Here is a 27076-nt window from a genome sequence, read left to right as displayed (position 1 = left end):
TAGGGCGGGAAAGGAGTTAAGATAGAAGATCAGCCACGATCTTATTGAATGGCAGAGCAAGCTTGAGGAGTGGTATAGCTGCCTCCTGCACCCATTTCTTATGTTCTCATGCGGTTTTCCCATTATAAATGTATGTTTACATATGATTTTCCCCATTATAAACGTATGTTTACCTGAAGTTTTACAGGAAGTACAATTTATGGACAGGAAGTGCACACCACACAGATTTTGAATATATATATAAATATATAATATACACAGGACTGACAAACCCAGTTACACAGGATGGCCCGATTTTGAGAGTAAATGGGACAGCGAGATATGGGGGTAATTCTAACTTTTGGCAATTGTGTAAACAAGGCAATATTGGATCAGCTGCCCACTATGTTCATATCCCTCAATGGCCTCCTCGCCCTCCCTATCTCTACAAACTCCTCCAAGCCCTATAACCCACCTGGTCCGCTGGGAATGGGAGCAACGACGGGACCAAGATTCCAGCCACAGCTCAGCGTCCCATCGCCGGCCTCACAGTGACGCTTCCCCCACCCTCATCCTTTTGGTGACTTCAGTCACCTGCCCCGTCTCCAATTCCCTCTTGTTCTGTCTCTGGTGAATTCTCTGTTCCTTCTTCAACCGATACTGGGCCATGTTATCGATGCTAATTTTGTACAAATTGCTGTAGCTGATTTCAGAGCCTGTCATTGGAAAGAGAAAGGACGGAAGGAGATAAAACACCAAACAGATACAGGCTGGAATCTAGTTGAGGGGTTCGGGTGGTTTATATATAGAATAACAGATACCCAGGAGGGAGTTACAGGCTGGAATCTATTAAGGCAATGCCCATCTCCAATAAGAGAAAGTCTAACCACCTCTCCTTGACATTCAATGGCATTAGCATCATAAAAGCCCCCATCAACATCCTGGGGGTCACCACTATCCAGAAACTTAACTGGACCAGCCACATAAATACCGTGGCTACTGGAGCAGGTCAGAGACTGGATATCTTGCGGCGAGTGACTCACCTCCTGACTCCCCAAAGCCTTTCCACCACCGACAAGGCACAAGTCAGGAGTGTGATGGAATACTCTCCACTTGCCTGGATAGATGCAGCTGCAACAACACAAGAAGCTCGACACCATCCAGGACAAGGCAGCCCATCCATCACCTTAAACATCCATTCCTCCACCACTGGTGCACCTTGGCTGCAGGATGCACTGCAGCAAGTCACCAAGGCATCTTCGACAGCACCTCCCAAACTTGTGACCTCTACCACCTAGAAGGACATGGTCAGCAGGTGCATGGGAACACCACCATCCCGACTTGGACATATATTGGCCTTGCCTTCATCGTCGCTGGGTCAAAATCCTGGAGCTCCCTAACAGCACTGTGGGAGCACCTTCACCACATGCACTGCAGCGCTTCAAGCAGAAGGCCCACCACCACCTTCTCAAGGGCAGGCCGCTCCCCACCACCCATAGGGGTGGAATCTGTGAGCATGGGCAGTGCGTTCTGGAAAAACCTGAACCACATCAGCTGCTCTGCCACTCAGCCAATTTCCATTTGCTCTGTTAAACAGGGAGCTCCTGGAGACTGGTGCCCAGTTAACTAACAGCACAGCTGGGCACCGGAGACGGTAGAATTCGTTTAATGACAAGCACATTGTTCTGTTCTACACCCAACTCCTCACATCAAATGGAAAGAAAGTAAAATTGGGAGAATTAAGTCTAACAGCATCTGTGATGCCCCATTCCACACATTGCAAGTGGCCCCAACCCGGCCACTGACAGACTTAGTGAATGGCAGAAACTGAAAAACCACCTCTGCTTCTTTCTCCTCTCCTGAAAGTACCGACTCTCCCCGGGGCCCGGGCCCCACAGGCACCGACTCTCCCCGGGGCCCGGGCCCCACAGGCACCGACTCTCCCCGGGGCCCGGGCCCCACAGGCACCGACTCTCCCCGGGGCCCGGGCCCCACAGGCACCGACTCTCCCCGGGGCCCGGGCCCCACAGGCACCGACTCTCCCCGGGGCCCGGGCCCCACAGGCACCGACTCTCCCCGGGGCCCGGGCCCCACAGGCACCGACTCTCCCCGGGGCCCGGGCCCCACAGGCACCGACTCTCCCCGGGGCCCGGGCCCCACAGGCACCGACTCTCCCCGGGGCCCGGGCCCCACAGGCACCGACTCTCCCCGGGGCCCGGGCCCCACAGGCACCGACTCTCCCCGGGGCCCGGGCCCCACAGGCACCGACTCTCCCCGGGGCCCGGGCCCCACAGGCACCGACTCTCCCCGGGGCCCGGGCCCCACAGGCACCGACTCTCCCCGGGGTGGTAGCAGCGTGACTTACCCCGGAACACTGCCCAGTTGGCACGAATGACTTCTTCGATCTTCATCTGCTCTCGATGTTCCGGAATTTTCTATTGGAGAGATGAACGCTGGTTAGGTGACTGAAACCTGCCCCCGTTCCCCACAGACACATAGTCACCCCGACTAGTGACTGAAAACTGTCCCCATTCCCCACTGTGGTCCTGGGTTGTGGAAGAGGGTGAAAGGCAGCAAGTCTCAGTCAGTACATGCAGCTGGGGTTCTGCATCTTCCGTTTATTCTGTGACCCCGCCCCCCCTCAGCTGCTTTTAATGTTTAGGGACCAGTTTTCAAATTTCCAACATGTTGAAACCATCTGAAAAATCAGGGAAGAGTATTAAACTCCACATTTACAATTTTATTTACATTTCATGGCTCCTGGAGGAGTGGGAAAACCGTGCAGAACCCAGGGTCACAAACCAGTTTGCGGAAATCATAGGATGGTACAGCACAGGAGGCCATTTGGCCCATCACGCCTGTGCCGGCTCTTTGATAGAGATATCCAATTAGTCCCACTCCCCTGCTCTTTTCCCATCGTCCTGTAATTCTTTTCCCTTCCAGTATTTATCCAATTCCCTTTTGAAAGTCACTATTGAATCTGCTTCCACCGCCCTTTCAGGCAGCGCATTCCAGATCAGAACAACTCGCTGAGTAAAAAATTTTTTCCTCATGACACCGGTTCTTTTGCCAATTACCTTAAATCTGTCCCCTCTGGTTACCAACCCTTCTGGCAGTGTTTTAATGAAGATTTAACATAACTTCCTTGCTTTTGTACTCTATGCCTCTATTTACAAAGCCAAGGATCCCGGATGCCTTTTCAACTTGACCTGCCACCTTCAAAGACTTATATACGTACACCCCCAGGAGTCTCTGTTCCTGCACCCCCTTTAAAATTGTACCATTTAGTTTATATTGCCACTCCTTGTTCTTCCTACCAAAATGTATCACTTCACACTTCTCTGCATTAAACTGCATCTGCCACGTGTCTGCCCATTTCCTCCTGAATCTGTTACTATACTCCTCAATGTTTACTACATTTCCGAGTTTTGTGTCATCTGAAAACTTCTAATTTACGCCCTGTATACTCAAGTCCAGATCATTAATATATATCAAAAAGAGCAGGGGATCTAATGCTGACCTCTGGGGAACACCACTGTATACTCCCTTCAGTCTGAAAAACAACCGTTCACCAATACTCTCTGCTTTCTTTCCCCATGCCAATTTTGTATCCACGCTGCCACTGTCCCTTTAATCCTATGGGCTTTAATCTTGCTAACAAGTCTATTATGTGGTACTTGAAAGTCCACATACACAACCTCATCAACCTCACCACCCTCATCGACCCTCTCCGTTACTTCATCAAAGAATTCAATCAAGTTAGTCAAACACGATTTCAGGAATTGTACAAGTTGGTGAATCTGTGGAAATCTGAGTGCAGCACTGCACGTTATCGGGTCAGTAACTCAACGGGCAAGTGTGCACCGACTGGTGAGGGAGAAGCGGGGTTTGGGGGAGGGGGGGGAAAAGAGGAGAATCTATCAATCTCAGTCTTCAAAGCTCCAACTGACCCCCAGCGTCCACTATCCTTTGTGTGAGGGAATGCTCCCTGATATCACCCCTGAACAGCCGAGCTCTAATTTTATTATCCCCCCTTGTTCTGGAAGTCCAATTTCAGGGTGGCACAAGGGGTCAGTGAGGGTACGGTAGCGTAGTGGTTATGTTACTGGGCTAGTAATCCAGAGGCCTGGACTAAAATCCAGAGTCACGAGTTCAAATCCCGCCACGGCAGCTGGCAAATTTAAATTCAATTAATTAAATAAAAATCTGGAATTAAAATACTAGTATCAGTAATGATAGCCATGAAACTACCGGATTGTCATAAAAACCCATCTGGTTCACTAATGTCCTTTAGGGAAGGAAACCTGCCATCCTTACCTGGTCTGGCCTATGTGTGACTCCAGACCCACAGCAATGTGGTTGATTCTTAATTGCCCTCTGAAATGGCCTAGCAAGCCACTCAGTTGTAAAAAATCTCGTTAGGGATGGGCAATAAATGCCGGCCTTGCCAGCGACGCCCACATCCCGTGAACGAATAAAAAAAAAAGTGGGTGCAGTAATGCAGTGGTTATATCACTGCACTAGTAATCCACAGGACGTGAGATCAATGGCAGTTCGAGAATTTGAGCCGGACATTGCCCAGACTGACCGCCTGGCACTGACCGTACAACTGACTCAGGGTATCGAGTGCTTTGTGTTGTAAACCCCTCCCGAAGGTTAATTCCTGGAACACTGGGTGTCCCTTGACCCCGAGGTTGGACTCTCAGCTCATGCTGCTGAACAATGTGGGGAGACTCTGCGCCTTCTCATTCTCAGAACTCCCTTCACCCAATGCATCACATGTCCTTCCCCCCATCCCAGTGCTGACCTTTACTGAACTCTGACCCCTCCAGTGTTGACCTTTACTGAACTCTGACCCCCCCCCACTCACCTGCCACTGCCTCTCCTCCAGTCGGTACAGAACGGCCACCTCACCATCAAGGATCCAGAGTCCTGCACAGTCATCGAACGCCACGTCCCAGGCTCGCTGTTTCACAGTGATCGTCTGCCTCTGAACAAGTCTCCGCGCTTCCACATCCAGCTCAAGGACAAACACTGCGGAAAAACTGAACAATCGGGGCTTCAGTACAGGGCAACAAGTCACAGGTCGACACTGAGTATAGCTCCCTCTACACTGTCCCAAACACTCCCAGGACAGGTACAGCACGGGTTAGATATAGAGTAAAGCTCCCTCTACACTGTCCCAAACACTCCCAGGACAGGTACAGCACGGGTTAGATATAGAGTAAAGCTCCCTCTACACTGTCCCATCAAACACTCCCAGGACAGGTACAGCACGGGTTAAATATAGAGTAAAGCTCCCTCTACACTGTCCCATCAAACACTCCCAGGACAGGTACAGCACGGGTTAAATATAGAGTAAAGCTCCCTCTACACTGTCCCATCAAACACTCCCAGGACAGGTACAGCACGGGTTAGATATGGAGTAAAGCTCCCTCTACACTGTCCCATCAAACACTCCCAGGGCAGGTACAGCACGGGTTAGATATGGAGTAAAGCTCCCCCTACACTGTCCCATCAAACACTCCCAGGGCAGGTACAGCACGGGTTAGATACAGAGTAAAGCTCCCTCTACACTGTCCCATCAAACACTCCCAGGGCAGGTACAGCACAGGTTAGATACAGAGTAAAGCTCCCTCTACACTGTCCCATCAAACACTCCCAGGGCAGGTACAGCACGGGTTAGATACAGAGTAAAGCTCCCTCTACACTGTCCCATCAAACACTCCCAGGACAGGTACAGCACGGGTTAAATATAGAGTAAAGCTCCCTCTACACTGTCCCATCAAACACTCCCAGGACAGGTACAGCACGGGTTAGATATGGAGTAAAGCTCCCTCTACACTGTCCCATCAAACACTCCCAGGGCAGGTACAGCACGGGTTAGATATGGAGTAAAGCTCCCCCTACACTGTCCCATCAAACACTCCCAGGGCAGGTACAGCACGGGTTAGATACAGAGTAAAGCTCCCTCTACACTGTCCCATCAAACACTCCCAGGGCAGGTACAGCACGGGTTAGATATGGAGTAAAGCTCCCTCTACACTGTCCCATCAAACACTCCCAGGACAGGTATAGCACGGGTTAGATATGGAGTAAAGCTCCCTCTACACTGTCCCATCAAACACTCCCAGGGCAGGTACAGCACGGGTTAGATACAGAGTAAAGCTCCCTCTACACTGTCCCATCAAACACTCCCAGGGCAGGTACAGCACGGGTTAGATACAGAGTAAAGCTCCATCTACACTGTTTCACTTCAAGAATGCCCTATAGTGATGTTTCCATTTCCCACACTAGCTATCCTGTGTCCTGAGTGAGATGGCAAATTGTGTGTGTGCTGGAGCCAAATTAGAGGCTGTTGGAGTTCAGCCCCACTCGGAACTGCATTGTGACTGTTCCAAACTTAACTCAAAACAGCCCTAAGAGCTGGAAAGGCTGGTGGAAGCCCTTGCCCTGGGAGTGTAGGCCACATTCGAAGCGGCGAAGGCCAGAACAAGGTGCGGACAAGTTTTCACTGTTTTGAGTGTTATGGGCAGAGGATTCAGGCAGTCATTCTGTAGCCACACTTACCTGTCACACAGAACAGCAAAGAAGTCCCCCCATCTGCAATGGACTATCCGCACCACAGCACATCTGGCCTGCAAGTGAGAGACAGAGGTCAGTGGCTGGCACTTAAAATCAGCCCAGTAACACAGGCAGTGATCACCAGGGTTACAACAGTCCAGTAACACAGGCAGCGATCACCAGGGTTACAACAGTCCAGTAACACAGGCAGCGATCACCAGGGTTACAACAGTCCAGTAACACAGGCAGCGATCGCCAGGGTTACAACAGTCCAGTAACACAGGCAGCGATCACCAGGGTTACAACAGCCCAGTAACACAGGCAATGGTGATCACAGAGGGGGCTTGGGGGTTAAGAACATAAGAAATAGGATCAGGAGTTGGCCATACGGCCCCTCGAGCCTGCTCCGCCTTCAATCAGATCATGGCTGATCTTCAACCTCAACTCCACTTTTCTGCCCGATCCCCATATCCCTTGATTCCCCTAGAATCTAAAAACCTATCGATCTCAGTCTTGAAAATACTCAAGGACTCAGCATCCACAGCACTCTGGGGTAGAGAATTCCAAAGATTCACAACCCTCAGTGAAGAAATTCCTCCTCATCTTGGAACCTTGGATGTCAGGGGATATATGAGAATGGATGAGGAAAAAAAGGAGGGCTTTTGGCAGATACAAAAGGCTAAAGACGGAGGAAGCCCTAGAGGAGTACAAAAAGTGCAGGGGGATACTTAAAGAAATTAGGAGATCAAGGAGGGGCCATGAAATAACACTGGCGAGCAAAATAAAGGAAAATCCTAAGATGTTTTATAAGTATATTAAGGGTAAGAGGATGACTAGGGAAAAAATAGGGCCCATTAGGGACAAAAATGGCAATCTGTGTGTGGAGCCGGAAGATGTAGGAGGGATTCTAAATGAATTTTTTGCATCTGTTTTCACTATGGAGAAGGACGACGTAGACATCGAAATACGGCAGGGGGACTGTGATATACTCGAACATATTAACATCGAGCGGGAGGAGGTATTGGCGGTTTTAGCAGGCCTAAAAATGGATAAATCCCCAGGCCCGGACGAAATGTATCCCAGGCTACTGTGTGAGGCAAAGGAGGAGATTGCGGGGGCTCTGACACATATATTCAGAACCTCTCTGGCCACAGGGGATGTGCCAGAGGACTGGAGAACCGCTAATGTAGTACCATTATTCAAGAAGGGGAGTAGGGAAAAACCGGGGAACTACAGGCCAGTGAGCCTAACATCAGTGGTAGGAAAATTATTGGAAAAAATTCTGAAGGACAAAATTAGTCTCCACTTGGAGAAGCAAGGATTAATCAGGGATAGTCAACATGGCTTTGTCAAGGGAAGATCATGTCTGACTAATTTGATTGAATTTTTTGAGGGGGTGACTAGGCGTGTGGATGAGGGTAACGCAGTGGATGTGGTATACATGGATTTCAGTAAGGCCTTCGATAAAGTCCCCCACAGGAGACTGGTCAAGAAGGTACGAGCCCATGGAATCCAGGGTGCCTTGGCACTTTGGATACAAAACTGGCTTAGTGGCAGAAGGCAGAGGGTGATGGTCGAAGGTTGTTTTTGTGACTGGAAGCCTGTGGCCAGTGGGGTACCACAGGGATCGGTGCTGGGTCCCATGCTGTTTGTGGTCTACATTAATGACTTGGATATGAATGTAAAAGGTATGATCAGTAAGTTCGCTGATGATACAAAAATTGGTAGGGTGGTAAATAGCGAGGAGGATAGCCTCAGTCTGCAGGACGATATAGATGGGTTGGTCAGATGGGCGGAACAGTGGCAAATGGAATTTAACCCAGAAAAGTGCGAGGTGATGCACTTTGGAGGGACTAACAAGGCAAGGGAATACACAATGAATGGGAGGACCCTAGGCAAGACAGAGGGTCAGAGGGATCTTGGTGTGCAAGTTCACGGATCCCTGAAGGCGGCGGAACAGGTGGATAAGGTGGTAAAGAAGGCATATGGGATACTTGCCTTTATTAGCCGAGGCATAGAATATAAGAGCAAGGAGGTTATGATGGAGCTGTATAAAACACTGGTTAGGCCACAGCTGGAGTACTGTGTGCAGTTCTGGTCGCCACACTACAGGAAGGATGTGATCGCTTTGGAGAGGGTGCAGAGGAGATTCACCAGGATGTTACCAGGGCTGGAGCGCTTCAGCTATGAAGAGAGACTGGGAAGATTGGGTTTGTTTTCCTTGGAGCAGAGGAGGCTGAGGGGGGACATGATTGAGGTGCACAAAATTATGAGGGGCACAGATAGGATGGATACTAAGGAGCTTTTTCCCTTCGTTGAGGGTTCTATAACAAGGGGACATAGATTCAAGGTAAAAGGCAGGAGGTTTAGAGGGGATTTGAGAAAGAACTTTTTCACCCAGAGGGTGGTTGGAGTCTGGAACTCACTGCCTGAAAGGGTTGTGGAGGCAGGAACCCTCACAACAGTCAAGAAGCATTTGGATGAGCACTTGAAATGCCATAGCATACAAGGCTACAGACCAAATGCTGGAATATGGGATTAGAGTAGACAGGGCTTGATGGCCGGAGCAGACACGATGGGCCGAAGGGCCTCTATCCGTGCTGTATAACTCTATGACTCTCTATCTCAGTCTTAAATGGCCGACCCCTTATCCTGCGACTATGACCCCCAGTTTTAGACTCTCCAGCCAGGGGAAACAACCTCTCAGCATCTACCCTGTCAAGCCCCCTCAGAATTTTATATGTTTCAATGAGATCACCTCTCATTCTTCTAAACGCCAGAGAGTATAGGCCCATTCTTCTTCATCTCTCCTCATAGGACAACCCTCTCATTCCAGGAATCAATCTAGTGAACCTTCGTTGCACCGCCTCTAAGGCAAGTATATCCTTCCTTAGATATGGAAACCAGAACTGTACACAGTACTCCAGGTGAGATCTCACCAAAACCCTGTACAATTGTAGTAAGACTTCCTTACTCTTGTACTCCAACCCCATTGCAATGAATGCCAACATGCTATTTGCTTTTCTAATTGCTTGCTGTACCTGCATGCTAACTTTGTGTTTTGTGTACAAGGACACCCAAATCTCTCTGAATACCAACTTTTAATAGTTTCTCACCATTTAAAAAAATATTCTGTTTTTCTATTCTTCCTATTCTCCCTCCACGTTCAGTGAGGTAGTCACATCGCAGGTAAAGATTACGCAGGCAGAAAGGAAATGGGTGACCGCCAGACAGAGTATAAGGACTAGGCAGGTAGAGCAGGAGTCCCCGGGGTCCATCTCCCTCTCAAACAGATATACCGCTTTGGATACTGTTGGGGGAGATGGCTTACCAGGGGAAAGCAGCAAGAACCAAGTTTGTGGCACCACGGGTGGCTCAGCTGCACAGGAGGGGAAGAAGAGGAGTGGCAGGGCTATAGTGATAGGGGATTCAATTGTAAGGGGAACAGATGGTATGTTGCCTCCCTGGTGCTAGGTTCAAGGATGTTGTGGAGTGGCTGCAGGACATTCTGGAGGGGGAGGGTGAACAACCAAGTCATGATCCATATTGGTACCAATGACATAGGTAAAAAAAGGGATGAGGGTCCTGCAAGGTGAATTTAAGGAGTTAGGAGATAAATTAAAAAGCAGGACCTCAAAGGTAGTGATCTCAGGATTACTACCGGTGCCACGTGCTAGTGAGTATAGGAACAGGAGAATAGACAGGATGAATGCGTGGCTGCAGGGATGGTGTAGGAGGGAGGGATTTAGATTCCTGGGACATTGGGACCTGTACAAGCGAGACGGGTTACACCCGAGCAGGACCGGGACCAATGTCCTCGCGGGGGTGTTTGCTAGTGCTGTTGGGGAAGGTTTAAACTAGAGTGGCAGGGGGATGGGAACCTGAGCGGGGAGTCAGAAGGGAGTAAAGTTGAGAGCAGCAAGAAAGGGGAAGACCCAGGGAAAATTTAGAATACAAATAGTACAAACAGTTGTTCAAGAACAAGTGAAAGGGAAAAGCGTAGAGCAGCAGAAAGTGTACTTTAGACACTACAGATAAAGTGAAAACTAGAAGGTGTAAGGCGATTAACCCAGCATCAAAGCTGAAGGTCAGGCTAGGGTGTGTGGCCCAACTAAGAGTTCTATATACAAATGCACGGAGTATAAGGAATAAATTAAATGAACTACAGGTTCAAATTCAAATTGGAGGGTATGACATGATAGCTATCACTGAGACATGGCTGCAGGATGGTCAGGATTGGGAACTAAATATACCAGGTTATAAAGTCTACAGGAGAGATAGGGAAAATGGAAGAGGGGGAGGAGTAGCCCTAGCGATTACAGATGAAATCACTTCAATGATAAAGGAAGATACAACGAGAGGTAAGCAGCCAACAGAGACCTTATGGGTTGAACTGAGAAATAGAAAAGGATCTAAGACTATAGTGGGAGTTGTGTGTAGAACCCCTGGCAGCAGCTCTGAAGTGCTAGATTGTATAAATGCAGAGATTAGACAAGCGTGTAACAAAGGCATAGTGGTCTTAATGGGGGACTTTAACCTTCACATAAATTGGGAAAAGCAGACTAGCAACTGTCAGAAAGGTAGTGAATTTCTTGAGTGTGTCCGGGATAGTTTTCTACAGCAGTATGTCCTAGAGGCAACAAGGGGGCAAGCCATACTCGATTTAGTAATGAGTAATGAACCAGATTTAGTTAACGGCTTAACTGTACACTAACATCTATCCACTAGCGATCATAACATGATTGAGTTCAATGTAGTGTTTGAAAGGGAAAAAAGTGAGTCAGCTGCTAAGATTCTAGACTTGGGTAAGGCCGACTTCAATGGGATGAGACAGAGACTGTCCACAGTAAACTGGGCAAATCCGTTAATGGGTAAAACGACTGATGATCAGTGGGAAATGTTTAAAGAAACATTTAACGAGATACAGAATCAGTTTATACCCGAGGAGCAAGAACTCTACTTGCCAAAAAAAACAGCCATGGACAACTGAAGAGGTAAGGGACAGTATAAGACATAAGGAAAGGGCATACAAAAAGGCAAAAAATAGCACAGATCCTGGCGAATGGGAAAGATACAAAGATCAACAAAGAGTCACAAAACAGATAGTAAGAGCTACAAAAAGAGAGTATGAAAAGAAACTTGCAAGGGATATCAAAACCAATACGAAGAACTTTTATAGTTATATTAGGAAAAAGAGGGTGGTCAGGAGCAGTGTTGGCCCCTTAAAAACTGAAAGCGTGGATATTGTCATTGACAATGGGGAAATGGCGGGCATGTTGAACGATTACTTTGCGTCAGTATTTACAGTAGAAAAAGAGGATAGCATGCCGGAAATCCCAAGAAAACTAATATTGAATCGGGGACAGGGACTCAATAAAATTAACATAAGTAAAGCAACAGTAATGAAGAAAATAATAGCACTAAAGAGTGACAAATCCCCAGGACCAGATGGTTTCCATCCCAGGGTTTTAAAGGAAGTAGGTGAGCACATTGCAGATGCCTAACTATAATCTTTCAAAGTTCTCTGGATTCAAGAAACTGTCCCTCTGGATTGGAAAATTGCACATGTCACTCCGCTTTTTTGAGAAAGGAGAGAGAGGGAAACCAGGGAATTATAGACCAGTTAGCCTAACATCTGTTGTGGGGAAAATGCTGGAGTCTATAATTAAGGATAGGGTGACTGAACACCTCGAGAATTTTCAGTTAATCAGAGAGAGCCAGCATGGATTTGTGAAAGGTAGGTCGTGCCTGACAAACCTGATTGAATTTTTTTTGAAGAGGTGACTAAAGTAATGGACAGAGAAATGTCAATGGATGTTATTTATATGGACTTCCAGAAGGCATTTGATAAGGTCCAACATAAGAGACTGTTAGCTAAGATAGAAGCCCATGGAATCGAGGGAAAAGTACGGACTTGGTTCAGAAGTTGGCTGAGCGAAAGGCGACAGAGAGTAGGGATAATGGGTAGGTACTCACATTGGCAGGACGTGACTAGTGGAGTCCCGCAGGGATCTGTCTTGGGGCCTCAATTATTCACAATATTTATTAACGACTTAGATGAAGGCATAGAAAGTCTCATATCTAAATTTGCCGATGACACAAAGATTGGTGGCATTGTAAGCAGTGTAGATGAAAACATAAAATTACAAAGCGATATTGATAGATTAGGTGAATGGGCAAAACTGTGGCAAATGGAATTCAATGTAGACAAATGTGAGGTCATCCACTTTGGATCAAAAAAAGGATAGAACAGGGTACTTTCTAAATGGTAAAAAGTTAAAAACAGTGGCTGTCCAAAGGGACCTAGGGGTTCGGGTACACAGATCATTGAAGTGTCATGAACAGGTGCAGAAAATCATCAATAAGGCTAATGGAATGCTGGCCTTTATATCGAGAGGACTAGAGTACAAGCGGGCAGAAGTTATGCTGCAAGCTACACAAAACCCTGGTTAGACCGCACCTGGAGTACTGTGAGCAGTTCTGGGCACCGCACCTTCGGAAGGACATATTGGCCTTGGAGGGAGTGCAGCGTAGGTTTACTAGAATGATACCCGGACTTCAAGGGTTAAGTTACGAGGAGAGATTACACAAATTGGGGTTGGATTCTCTGGAGTTTCGAAGGTTAAGGAGTGACCTGATCGAAGTTTATAAGATATTAAGGGGAACGGATAGGGTGGATAGAGAGAAACTATTTCCGCTGGTTGGGGATTTTAGGAGTGGGGGCACAGTCTAAAAATTAGAGCCAGACCTTTCAGAAGTGAGATTAGAAAACATTTCTACACACAAAGGACGGTAGAAGTTTGGAACTCTTCCGCAAACGGCAATTGATACTAGCTCAATTGCTAAACTTAAATCTGAGATGGATAGTTTTTTGGCAATCAAAGATATTAAGGGATATGGGCCAAAGGTGGGTATATGGAGTTAGATGACAGATCAGCCATGATCTTATCAAATGGCGGAGCAGGCACGAGGGGCTGAATGGCCTACTCCTGTTCCTATCAAAGTGAATAACCTCACATTTTCCCACATTATACTCCATCTGCCACCTTCTTGCCCACTCACCTGTCTGTATCCCTTTGCAGACTCTGTCTCCTCCTCACAGTTTAATTTCCCACCAAGCTTTATTTTGTCAGCAAACTTGGATACATTGCTCTCGGTCCCTTCATCTAAGTCATTAATATAGATTGTAAATAGCTGAGGCCCAAGCACTGATCCTTGCAGCACCGCACTAGTTACACCCTCCCAACCTGAGAATGACCTGTTTATCCCTACTCTCTGTTTTCTGTCCATTAACCAATCCTCTACCCATGCTAATATATTACCCCCAACCCCATGAGCCCTTATCTTGTGTAACAACCTTTTACATGGCACCTTATTGAATGCCTTTTGAAAATCCAAATATACTACATTCACTGGTTCCCCTTTATCTACCCTGCTAGTTACATCCTTAAAAAACACTAATAGATTTGTCAAAACGATTTCCTTTTCATAAAACCATGTTGACTCTGCCTAATCGTATTATGATTTTCAAAGTGCCCTGTTACCACTTCCTTAATAATGGATTCCTGCATTTTCCCGACGACTGACATCAGGCTAACTGGCCTGCAGTTCCCTGTTTTCTCTCTCCCTCCTTTCTTGAATAGCGGGGTTACATTTGCTACCTTCCAATATGCTGGGACCGTTCTAGAATCTCGGGAATTTTGGAAGATCATAACCGATGCATCCACTATCTCTGCAGCCACCTCTTTTAGAACCCTAGGATGTCGGCCATCAGGTCCAGGGGATTTGTTGGCTTTTAGTCCCATTAGTTTCTCCAGTACATTTTCTTTTTAAATATTAATTACTTTATGTTCCTCACTCTCATTAGCCCCTTGGTTCCCCACTATTTCTGGTATGCTTTTTCTGTCTTCTACTGTGAAGAGAGATACTAAATATTTGTTTAATGTCTCTGCCATTTTCTTATTCCCCATTATAATTTCTCCTGTCTCAGCCTCTAAGGGACCATCATTTACTTTTGCTACTCTCTTCCTTTTCACATACTTGTAAAAGCTCTTACAATTCATTTTTATATTTCTTGCTAGTTTACAGAGCTAAGCGATTCCACAACCAACGGATCAGATCAAAGCTCTGCCACATCCAGTCGTGAATGGTGGTGGACAATTAAACAATTAACAGGAGGAGGAGGCTCTGTAAACATCCCCATCCTCAATGACGGCGGAGTCCAGCACGTGAGTGCAAAAGACAAGGCTGAAGCGTTTGCAACCATCATCAGCCAGAAGTGCCGAGTGGATGATCCATCTCGGCCTCCTCCCGATATCCCCACCATCACAGAAGCCAGTCTGCAGCCAATTCGATTCACTCCACGTGATATCAAGAAACGGCTGAGTGCACTGGATACAGCAAAGGTTATGGGCCCCGACAACATCCCGGCTGTAGTGCTGAAGATTTGTGCTTCATAACTAGCTGCGCCTCTAGCCAAGCTGTTCCAGTACAGCTACAACACTGGCGTCTACCCAACAATGTGGAAAATTGCCCAGGTATGTCCTGTCCACAAAAAGCAGGACAAATCCAATCCGGCCAATTACCGCCCCATCAGTCTACTCTCAATCATCAGCAAAGTGATGGAAGGTGCCGTCGACAGTGCTATCAAGCGGCACTTACTCACCAATAACCTGCTCACCAATGCTCAGTTTGGGTTCCGCCAGGACCACTCGGCTCCAGACCTCATTACAGCCTTGGACCAAACATGGTCAAGAGAGCTGAATTTCAGAGGTGAGGTGAGAGTGACTGCCCTTGACATCAAGGCAGCATTTGACCGAATGTGGCACCAAGGAGCCCCAGTAAAATTGAAGTCATTGGGAATCAGGGGGAAAACTCTCCAGTGGCTGGAGTCATACCTAGCACAAAGGAAGATAGTAGTGGTTGTTGGAGGCCAATCAACTCAGCCCCAGGACATTGCTGCAGGAGTTCCTCAGGGCAGTGTCCTTGGCCCAACCATCTTCAGCTGCTTCATCAATGACCTTCCCTCCATCATAAGGTCAGAAATGAGGATGTTCACTGATGATTGCACAGTGTTCAGTTCCATTTGCAACCCCTCAGATAATGAAGCAGTCCGTGCCCGCATGCAGCAAGACCTGGACAACGTCCAGGCTTGGGCTGATAAATGGCAAGTAACATTTGCACCAGACAAGTGCCAGGCAATGACCATCGCCAACAAGAGAGAGTCTAACCACCTCCCCTTGACATTCAACTGCATTACCATCACCGAATCCCCCACCATCAACATCCTGGGGGTCACCATTGACCAGAAACTTAACTGGACCAGCCATATAAATACTGTGGCTACAAGAGCAGGTCAGAGGCTGGGTATTCTGTGGCAAGTGACTCACCTCCCGACTCCCCAAAGCCTTTGCACCATCTACAAGGCACAAGTCAGGAGTGTGATGGAATACTCTCCACTTGCCTGGATGAGTGCAGCTTCAACAACAGTCAAGAAGCTCGACACCATCCAGGACAAAGCAGCCCGCTTGATTGGCACCCCATCCACCACCCTAAATATTCACCCTCTTCACCACCGGCACACAGTGGCTGCAGTGTATACCATCCACAGGATGCACTGCAGCAACTCGCCAAGGCTTCTTCGACAGCACCTCCCAAACCTCTACCACTTAGAAGGACAAGAGCAGCAGGCACATGGGAACATCACCACCTGCACGTTCCCCTCCAAGTCACACACCATCCCCACTTGAAAATATATCGCCGTTCCTTCATCGTTGCTGGGTCCATAAATCCTGGAACTCCCTAACAGCACTGAGGGAGAACCTTCACCACACGGACTGCAGCGGTTCAAGAATGCGGCTCACCACCACCTTCTCGAGGGCAATTAGGGATGGGCAATAAATGCTGGCCTCGCCAGCGCCGCCCACATCCCATGAATGAATAAAAAAAAGCTTTCATATTCTATTTTCTCCCCTATCAATTTTTTGGTCATCCTTTGCTGGTTTCTAAAACTCTCCCAATCTTCAGACTTTCTACACTTCTTGGCAACATTATACGCCTCTTCTTTTAATCTAACACTATCCTTAACTTCTTTAGTTAGACGGGAATCACTTTTCCTGTGGAGTTTTTATTTCTCAATGGAATGTGTATTTGTTGAGAATACTGAATTATTTCTTTAAATGTTTGCCATTGTTTATCTACTGTCATATCCTTTAATCAAATTTCCCAATTTACCTTAGCCAACTCACCCCTCATATCTATGTAATTGGCTTTAAGTTTAAGACTAGTTTATGACTTAGGTACTTCACTCTCAAACTCAGTGATCATATTATGATCACTTTTCCCCAGAGGATCCTTTACTGTGAGATTACTAATTAACCCTGCCTCATTACACAATACAAGATCTAAAATAGCCTGTTCCATGACGTATTGTTCTAGGAAACTGTCTCAAATGCATTCCATGAACTCGTCCTCCAAACTACCTTTGCCAATTTGATTGGCCCAGTCTATATGTAGATTAAAGTCCCCCACGATTACTGCACTACCTTTATTACAGCTCCTATTATTTCTTGATTAATACTCTGTCCAACGGTATAGCTGCTATTAGAGGGCCTATAACCTACTCCCACCAGTGTTTTCCACCCATACTGATTCTATTTTCTGATCTTCTGAGCCAAGGTCCTTTCTCACCACTGTCCTTATTTCATCCTTTATCAGGGCTACACACCCCCTCCTTTTCCATTCTGCCTGTCTTTTTGAAACATCAAATACCCTGGAATATTTAGTTCCCAACTTTGGTCACCTTGCAACCACATCTCTGTAATGGCTATTGAATCAAACCCATTTATCTCTATTTGTGAAAGAGTCTTTAATTTTAACTTTTTATTATTTTCCCTGCTTTGACCTTATTTGCTGATGCACTATTACTGATAAACAGAGTGTGACCCTTCCAGTCACACTCTGCTTATCTTTACCCAAATCGCTACACTGCTCTGTTGCTTTGACTTTTCTCATTAGATTTCTAAATTTCCCCTCACCTGACCCCTCCCTCCCTTACCCCCACCCCCCCCGCACCAACCTTTTTTTTTAGTTTAAGGCCCTATCTACATTCCTAGTTGTTCGATTCGCCAGGACACCGGTCCCAGCCTGGTTTAAGTGGAGCCCATCCCAACGGAACAGCTCCCTCTTTCCCCAGTACTGGTACCAGTGCCCTGTGAATCGAAACCCATCTCCCAAACCACTCTGAGCCCTGCATTTAACCTGCAGACAGACTGGGCTTGGGGGTTAACCCACAGACAGCACTCACCTTCTGACTCCCGGAAGGTTGTGGTTCACTCAGCTGACAGCAGTGCAGCTCCTTCCCACTTTCGTACTCCCACAACCTGACAGTCCCATCCTGAGGATCAGAGAGCAGGTTAAAAACCAGTGTGATTAAAACTAACACTCTAACTAATGGAGCCACAGCATCAAAACCTGTGAGAAAACATTTCTTCTAACTCCTCCTTTCATTCTTCCAGTGATAATCTTCAGTCTGTGCCCCTTGTTACTGAAACAATCTCTCACTATTTACCTTCTTTCATAATTTTGAAAACCTCTATTCGATTCCCCTCCTTAACTTTCCGTGTTCAAATGAAAAACCTCTAATTTTGAGCTTTTCTCTCGAACTATAACCTCTCGTGCTTGAACCTTCAGTGTCCCCTTTCTATGGCTCCAATATCCCTCCTACAATGCGGAGCCCAGAACTGCACACAATACTCAAACTGTGGTCTAATCAATGTCTTGTACAAATTCAACACCACTTTCTTGCTTTTGTAGTCACTGCCCCCGCGTATAAAACCCAGAATCCCATTTGCCTTTTTATGGCCTTATCTACCTGCACTCCCACTTTTGAAGATCAAACTATCTGCACCCCTAGATCACCATGTGCTTCCACTCTTACAGTTTTATTTAAAGGGACACTTCCTTTCACTGTTCTTTTTCCCAAAATCTTCATATTTCTCTGCACTGAGCTGTATCTGCCACCTACCTGTCCACGCCCCTCACCTGCCCAAGGCCCTGTACCCCTAATTTGCTAGCAGCAACCTTCGATATAATTTTTCTTGCATCTAATTTTAAACCATTTACAGGAATGGAAAACAAGAGAGGTTCCAGCACAGATCTCTAGGGCACCATACTATTGATAGTGTCAAGCTAAAAAACATTAATTGAGCCCCCATCTTTTGCTTTTGATTCACTAGCCATCTCTCTATCCATGCACCGACATTCACTTCAATATCATCCATTACATTTTGAAACTAGTCTTTTACATGGCACATCAAAAGTTGTTTTTTTTTGAGGTGTCATCCTTGACTCAGTGGTATCACTCTTGCCTGAGTCAGAAGGTTGTGGGTTCAAGTCCCACTCCAGAGACTTGTGCACAAATTCCAGGCAGACACTTCAGTGCAGTACTGAGAGAGGTGATATTACAAGTTCGGTACGTGTTCCAGAGAGAGGAGATATTACAAGTTCGGTACCTACCCCAGAGCCGGACACAAGCAGCCGCGGGTGGTTTGGAGGAACGAGAAGCTCACTAACAAACCTGTGGGGGGGGGAGAGAGAGAGAGAGAGAGAGAGAGAGACTTTACTGTGTTATTTACATTGCTTAATTACATTATTAAAAAAAAATAGTGCAAAAGAGGTTTAGTGCAAAAGAAACATTCAGTTATCAGTAGTGGACTGTAATTTGCCCTTAAAAACAGACTCATGCTGCCGTAATGCTTTCATATGCAGTCAGAGGGCACAGAAATCTATCCCCATTCCATCACCTCCTTACACTTGGCATCCAGACCCAGTGTTTGACACCAAACCAACAAGGTTTAAGTTTGCAGAAACCTGCTTCAACACAGCATTCTGATTGGGTGAACGGCATACGACCTGAAGCAGATCTCTGCGTAACTCGGCCAAGCACAGCCTTCACCCGTATAGCAGAATGGACAGAAAATTGGTGGAGACACAGTGCACCAAGGGCTTGGATCAATGGGTGTTTGGATACAGAGAGTCAGTGAATCAAGGGCTTGGGTCAATGGGAGTTTGGATATATAGAGAGAGACAGTGAATCAAGGGCTCGGGTCAATGGGAGTTTGTATATATAGAGAGAGACAGTGAATCAAGGGCTCGGGTCAATGGGAGTTTGTATATATAGAGAGAGACAGTGAATCAAGGGCTCGGGTCAATGGGAGTTTGTATATATAGAGAGAGACAGTGAATCAAGGGCTCGGGTCAATGGGAGTTTGTATATATAGAGAGAGACAGTGAATCAAGGGCTCGGGTCAATGGGAGTTTGTATATATAGAGAGAGACAGTGAATCAAGGGCTTGGGTCAATGGGAGTTTGTATATATAGAGAGAGACAGTGAATCAAGGGCTCGGGTCAATGGGAGTTTGTATATATAGAGAGAGACAGTGAATCAAGGGCTCGGGTCAATGGGAGTTTGTATATATAGAGAGAGACAGTGAATCAAGGGCTCGGGTCAATGGGAGTTTGTATATATAGAGAGAGACAGTGAATCAAGGGCTTGGGTCAATGGGAGTTTGTATATATAGAGAGACACAATGAATCAAGGGCTTGGGTCAATGGGAGTTTGTATATAGAGAGAGACAGTGAATCAAGGGCTCGGGTCAATGGGAGTTTGGATATAGAGAGATGATGCACTTGGGCACAGGGTACTGCAAGATTCTCAAAATTCACAGATCCCCCAAAACTCGGAGAAAAACCCTAAAGAAAAGGACTTTGGACTCTTCTAACCATTTCAGGGTGATGAAATATTGAGCCTAACAAAGAGTGATTCAAGGTCAAAAACCAACATTTGGTATTTTAAAAAGGCATGTTTGGGCTTGTAAAGAAAAAAACAGCTGCAACAGGAGTTGGGATCAACCTCTGTAATAGACGGTTTGAGTATTGGAGTTAATCAAACTGTCTGGGGAACTGTGTGACCTCACTCAGCCCCTACTAGACATTTACATTCAGACAACAGACCCACGGAAGAGCAGTCCCCACCCAAATTACAGGACCCATCCAAAACATGCATAAAACAAATCCAATCAGCCCACTCCATAGAAATCTCAGGCCCAGTCAGGAAACTCGAAACCTGAGCACAAAGACTACAATCAAGCAAGAGCTCAACAACTCATGAAACCATCCCGAAACCACTTCACACATTTCATAAACAAGTTACTCTTAACGAGCCAGCCAGAATCTTACAATAAACCAGGTCAGATTTGGCGTGCAGATAAGGAGGCTTCAATTAGCATAATTGAAGGCCCATTTTCTCAAGAAGTTCAGTTCAGCCAGGAGTTCGACAGCTCGGGAGACAACAGTTCAACAAGGCGAGGGGGCAACAGAAAGAAGTTCAACAGAGAAGGTCAGCAGCTCGAGAAGCAGGCCGACACACAAGAAACCAGAGCAACTGCTCCAGTGACCATCGGACACCTCGCGGCAACAAGGGCCTTACGAAACAACCAACCGAATATTACCACCAACCAACCGGGTAATATTGAGCCACCGCGACCAAAGAAAACCAACTCAGGAGAAAACCGAAGATCCGCAAAGTTTCCACTCTACAATCTATTCCTGACTTACACCGGTTGAGTTTTCTACTCAAAAGACTCTAAATCCTATCACTTTATGAAGAAAAGTGGGTACTCACCCGATAGATCCAGGACGCACCCTACCGCATCAGCGGACCCCCGAAGACTGGCCAGCTACGCAGTTGAAGTCCTCTACCGTGTCCGGGGTACAGCAGACACCAACCAACACATACAGCGAACCCCAAAATCGCGAACCAGCTCAACTGTCAAGGATTCGTTTAGTGAGCATTATCTCTGGTCCTTTAGAGCCCAACTTAGCTAGTAAAGTGGGATTGGGAGGGGTGAGGTATCTTTCTACTGTAATTTCCCTCGTGTGTACCGAAGTGTTCCCATTTTATTAGAGTGTTAAGATTGTTGTGTTGTATTTTCTCTCTTGAATAAAGATCAAAGTTTCTTGCACCAAAACCAGTTGTCTGCTGCACTTTTGTCACAACCCCCAAATAAGTCCAAGGTCTAGAACCCAGGGAGTGGGAGCGATTCGAATCGCTCGGAAGTCAGAGGTGAAGCTGACACTCACCTCCACCTCCTACAGTACATGATATAGAAATTTGCTTGCAACATGAAAAATAAAGTGTTTGGCAAGTATGTGGTTATACATTTTGGGAAGAGGAACAAGGAATGGGAGTGTACACTTAATGGAAAGACACTGCAGGGTGAGTATGAACAGAGAAATCTAGGGGATCAAATACAGAACTCTCAAAGTGTGAGCGAAGGTAGATAAAGACATAAAAAAGGCTAACATTTGGGATTTATAAATAGGTCATAGAGTACAAGAGTAAAGAAGTAAAGATATATTTGTATGAGGTAATGGTTAGGCCACAATTAGAGACTGTGTGTAGATTTGAGTGCCCCATTATAGGAAGGACATTAATGCCACGGAGAGCGTATAGCGTAGATTGTACAGGCGGAAGAGGCACGAGGGGCTGAATGGCCTACGCCTGTTCCTAGATTCACCAAGATGCCAGGGATGGGGAACTATAGTTATGAGGAGAGATGAGCTGCTGGGACTGTTTCCACTGGAGCAGAGAAGGCGGAGGAGATTTAGTAGAGGGTCTTAAAACGGAAGGGCTTTGATAGAGTAAATCAGGACAGACTCCCTGTGGTTAGGGAGTCAGTGACGAACGGTCATCAATTTAAAATTAAGAGAGATTTCACTGCACAGGGGGCCGGCCGGGCTCAGATCCCCAGCCCCGGGGGGGGGGGGGGGGAAGGAAGAGACCCGAGGGTCCGGCTCAGATCCCCAGCCCGGGGGGGGGGGGGGGGGAGCCCCGGCTCAGATCCCCAGCCCGGGGGGGGGGGGGGGGGGGGGGGAGCCGGCTCAGATCCCCAGCCCGGGGGGGGGGGGGGGGGGGAGCCGGCTCAGATCCCCAGCCCGGGGGGGGGACCCGGCTCAGATCCCCAGCCCGGGGGGGGGGACCCGGCTCAGATCCCCAGCCCGGGGGGGGGGACCCGGCTCAGATCCCCAGCCCGGGGGGGGGACCCGGCTCAGATCCCCAGCCCGGGGGGGGGACCCGGCTCAGATCCCCAGCCCGGGGGGGGGACCCGGCTCAGATCCCCAGCCCGGGGGGGGGACCCGGCTCAGATCCCCAGCCCGGGGGGGGGACCCGGCTCAGATCCCCAGCCCGGGGGGGGGGACCCGGCTCAGATCCCCAGCCCGGGGGGGGGACCCGGCTCAGATCCCCAGCCCGGGGGGGGGACCCGGCTCAGATCCCCAGCCCGGGGGGGGACCCGGCTCAGATCCCCAGCCCGGGGGGGGGACCCGGCTCAGATCCCCAGCCCGGGGGGGGGACCCGGCTCAGATCCCCAGCCCGGGGGGGGGACCCGGCTCAGATCCCCAGCCCGGGGGGGGGACCCGGCTCAGATCCCCAGCCCGGGGGGGGGACCCGGCTCAGATCCCCAGCCCGGGGGGGGGACCCGGCTCAGATCCCCAGCCCGGGGGGGGGACCCGGCTCAGATCCCCAGCCCGGGGGGGGGACCCGGCTCAGATCCCCAGCCCGGGGGGGGGACCCGGCTCAGATCCCCAGCCCGGGGGGGGGACCCGGCTCAGATCCCCAGCCCGGGGGGGGGACCCGGCTCAGATCCCCAGCCCGGGGGGGGGACCCGGCTCAGATCCCCAGCCCGGGGGGGGACCCGGCTCAGATCCCCAGCCCGGGGGGGGGACCCGGCTCAGATCCCCAGCCCGGGGGGGGGGACCCGGCTCAGATCCCCAGCCCGGGGGGGGGGGACCCGGCTCAGATCCCCAGCCCGGGGGGGGCGGGGGGGGGGACCCGGCTCAGATCCCCAGCCCGGGGGGGGCGGGGACCCGGCTCAGATCCCCAGCCCGGGGGGGGACCAAGCCCAGAGGGGACCTGAGGGTCGGGCTCAGATCCCCAGCCCGGCAGTTTCAGGCCCTGTGCTCTAATTTCATTAGGAGGTGAAACGCTCACTGTGAACATACTCGCGGTGCCCCAGGCAGAACGCTTCAATGGCATACGGCTGCTCCAGTAAACTGACTCGAATCTTCTCATCGCGGTCCGCAGTAATCACGTATCGATCGTCTGGACTGACTGCCTGTTGAGAAAAGCAGAGCAATTACTGGCAGCAGCCCTCAGACTGACCTGTTAGCAAAGCATCGCAGCTCAACTCAAGTATCCCACCCCCCACTTGTCTGTCTGTCTGCCCTGCTCTATCTTAGATGGCGTTGCTGTTTTTTTTTAAACTTTTCAAAAAGTTAGATGTGGAAGTGGTGAAACAAACATCATTTAGAGAAAAACCCACATTCATCAAAGGGCCTGGAAGCAGGATGAGTGGGACTTGATGTATATGACAGGCCTCAGCTCGAAGTGTAAAAGGGGGCACACAGACACAGAGGGGGGCACACAGAGAAACCAATCCTGAACCTTCATATTTATTATTTGGCCCAAGCACGCATCTTGAAGGGCCCCAAATCCTGATATGGCTGCACTGTAGGGTCCAATGTTTGTCTATTACAAGCCCCAAACACACTGAAGCAGCTGATAAGTTACAGCAGTGCAGCAATTGCCCAAATAACTGGGTAGACCGGTCACCAGCTTACATCTGCCTAACATCTGTCATTGGAAAAATGCTAGAATTCATTATTAAGGAAGTAGTAGCAGGACATTTGGAGACTCATAATACAATCAAAGAGAGTCAACATGGTTTTATGAAGGGGAAATCGTGTCTGACAAATTTATTAGAGTTCTTTGAGGAAGTAACGGACAGGGTGGATAAAGGGGAACCAATGGATGCAGTATATTTTGATTTCCAAAAGGCATTCAATAAGGTGCCACATAAAAGATTACTGCACAAGATAAGAGCTCATGGTGTTGGGGGTAATATTTTGGCATGGATAGAGGATTGGCTAACTAACAGAAAACAGAGTCGGGATAAAAGGGTCATTTTCAAAATGGCAATCTGTAACTAGTGGGGTGCCGCAGGGCTCAGTGCAGGGGCCTCAACTATTTACAATATATATCAATGACTTGGATGAAGGAACAGTGTGTATTGTGGGCAAATTTGCTGATGATACAAAGATAGGTGGAAAAGCAAGTTGCGATGAGGACACAAAGTGTCTGCAAAGGGATATTGACAGGTTAAGCAAATGGGCAAAAATTTTACAGATAAGAACATAAGAAATAGGAGCAGGAGTAGGCCAATCGGCCCCTCGAGCCTGCTCCGCCATTCAATAAGATCATGGCTGATCTGATCCCAACCACAAATCTAAATTCATGTCCAATTTCCTGCCCGCTCCCCGTAACCCCTCATTCCCTTTACTTCTAGGAAACTGTCTATTTCTGTTTTAAATGTATTTAATGATGTAGCTTCCACAGCTTCCTGGGGCAGCAAATTCCACAGACCTACTACCCTCTGAGTGAAGAAGTTTCTCCTCATCTCAGTTTTGAAAGAGCAGCCCCTTATTCTAAGATTATGCCCCCTAGTTCTAGTTTCACCCAACCTTGGGAACATCCTTACCGCATCCACCCGATCAAGCCCCTTCACAATCTTATATGTTTCAATAAGATCGCCTCTCATTCTTCTGAACTCCAATGAGTAGAGTCCCAATCTACTCAACCTCTCCTCATATGTCCGCCCCCTCATCCCCGGGATTAACCGAGTGAACCTTCTTTGTACTGCCTCGAGAGCAAGTATGTCTTTTCTTAAGTATGGACACCAAAACTGTATGCAGTATTCCAGGTGCAGTCTCACCAATACCTTATATAACTGCAGCAATACCTCCCTGTTTTTATATTCTATCCCCCTAGCAATAAAAGCCAACATTCCGTTGGCCTTCTTGATCACCTGCTGCACCTGCATACTAACACTTTGATTTTCTTGCACAAGGACCCCCAGATCCCTTTGTACTGCAGTACTTTCCAGTTTCTTGCCATTAAGATAATAACTTGCTCTTAAGATAATAATTTTTCCTGCCAAAGTGCATAACCTCACATTTTCCAATATTGTATTGCATCTGCCAAATCTCCGCCCACTCACCCAACCTGTCTATATCCCCTTGTAGGTTTTTTATGTCCTCCTCACTCTCTACTTTCCCTCCCATCTTTGTATCATCTGAAAACTTTGATATGTTACACTCGGTCCCCTCCTCCAAATCGTTAATATAGATTGTAAAGAGTTGGGGACCCAGCACCGACCCCTGCGGAACACCACTGGCTACTGGTTGCCAGTCTGAGAATGTACCATTTATCCCAACTCTCTGCTTCCTGTTAGATAACCAATCCTCCACCCATGCCAGAATATTACCCCCAATGGATTATAATGTGGGAAAATGTGAAGTCATCCACTTTGGGAGGAAAAATCAAATAATATTTTGCTTTTTTTAAAATGGAGAAATACTACAAAATGCTGCGGTACAGAGGGATCTGGGTGTCCTCGTACATGAAACACAAAAAGTCAACATACAGGTGCAGCAGGTAATCTGGAAGGCAAACAGAATATTGGCCTTTATTTCTCGGGGGATGGAGTATAAAAGCAGGGAAGTCATGCTACAACTGTACAGGGTGCTGGTGAGACCACACCTGGAGTACTGCGTACAGTTCTGGTGCCCTTATTTAAGGAAGGACATACTTGCATTAGAGGCAGTTCAGAGAAGGTTCACTAGGTTGATTCCAGGTATTGAAGGGTTGTCTTATGAGGAAAGATTGAACAGGTTGGGTCTATACTCATTGGAGTTTAGAAGAATGAGAGGAGATTTTATTGAAACATACAAGATTCTGAGGGGACTCGATGGGGTAGATGCTAAGAAGATGTTAACCTTCATGGGGGAATCTAAAACTAGGGGGCATAGTCTGAGAATAAGGGGTTGCCTGTTTAAGACAGAAATGAGGATGAATTTCTTCTTCCAAAGGGTCGTGAATCTTTGGAATTCTTCACCCCAAAAAGCTGTGGAGCCTGAGTCATTGAATACATTCAAGGCTGAGTTAGATAAATTTTTGATCAGGAAGGGAGTCAAAGGATATGGGGAAAAGGCAGGAAAGTGGAGTTGAGGTAAAAATCAGATCAGTCATGATCTCATTAAATGGCGGAGCAGACTCGAGGGGCCAAATGGCCTACTCCTGCTCCTACCTCTTATGGTCTCAGCACCCTGTCCTGACCCGGTGATGACCCTCCTTTAGGAAGGGATCGAATAGCATGGGAGAGCCTGTCTCACACACCTGACATGGAGCAGCGGTCCCCAACAACCCTCCTCACCCCCACATCCCCTCCACACCCCCATTCGCCCGCCCGCCCCCTCCCCCTGCTCCTCCTCGTCCACACCACCCCCAGGAGGTGGCAGCTGATCCTTACCACAGCCAGCAGCATGGAGAGGTGCCCGAGCTGGAGTTGACCTGCTCTGTGTGGCTCGCTGATTGAGAAGCTGTACACGTCCCCGGATTTGTCAGCCAGCAGGATTC

General features: G+C 48.0%; 1 protein-coding gene across 1 annotated transcript; it reads right to left on the bottom strand.

The window, feature by feature from the left end:
- Positions 1 to 226: 226 nt before the first annotated feature.
- wdr4 (WD repeat domain 4) lies at positions 227 to 27076 on the bottom strand. Its single transcript, XM_067993402.1, has 8 exons — positions 26970 to 27076; positions 23605 to 23717; positions 19060 to 19120; positions 17849 to 17938; positions 6550 to 6617; positions 4850 to 5024; positions 2345 to 2414; positions 227 to 695 (listed from the first exon to the last, which is right to left on the bottom strand). The coding sequence occupies exons 1-8, from the start codon at positions 26982 to 26984 to the stop codon at positions 526 to 528; spliced, it is 762 nt and encodes a 253-aa protein (XP_067849503.1). The 5' UTR covers positions 26985 to 27076; the 3' UTR covers positions 227 to 525.

Source organism: Heptranchias perlo, chromosome 11 (genome assembly GCF_035084215.1).
Source record: "Heptranchias perlo isolate sHepPer1 chromosome 11, sHepPer1.hap1, whole genome shotgun sequence".
Taxonomy (NCBI): domain Eukaryota; kingdom Metazoa; phylum Chordata; class Chondrichthyes; order Hexanchiformes; family Hexanchidae; genus Heptranchias; species Heptranchias perlo.
This window is presented reverse-complemented; position numbering and strand designations above follow the sequence as displayed.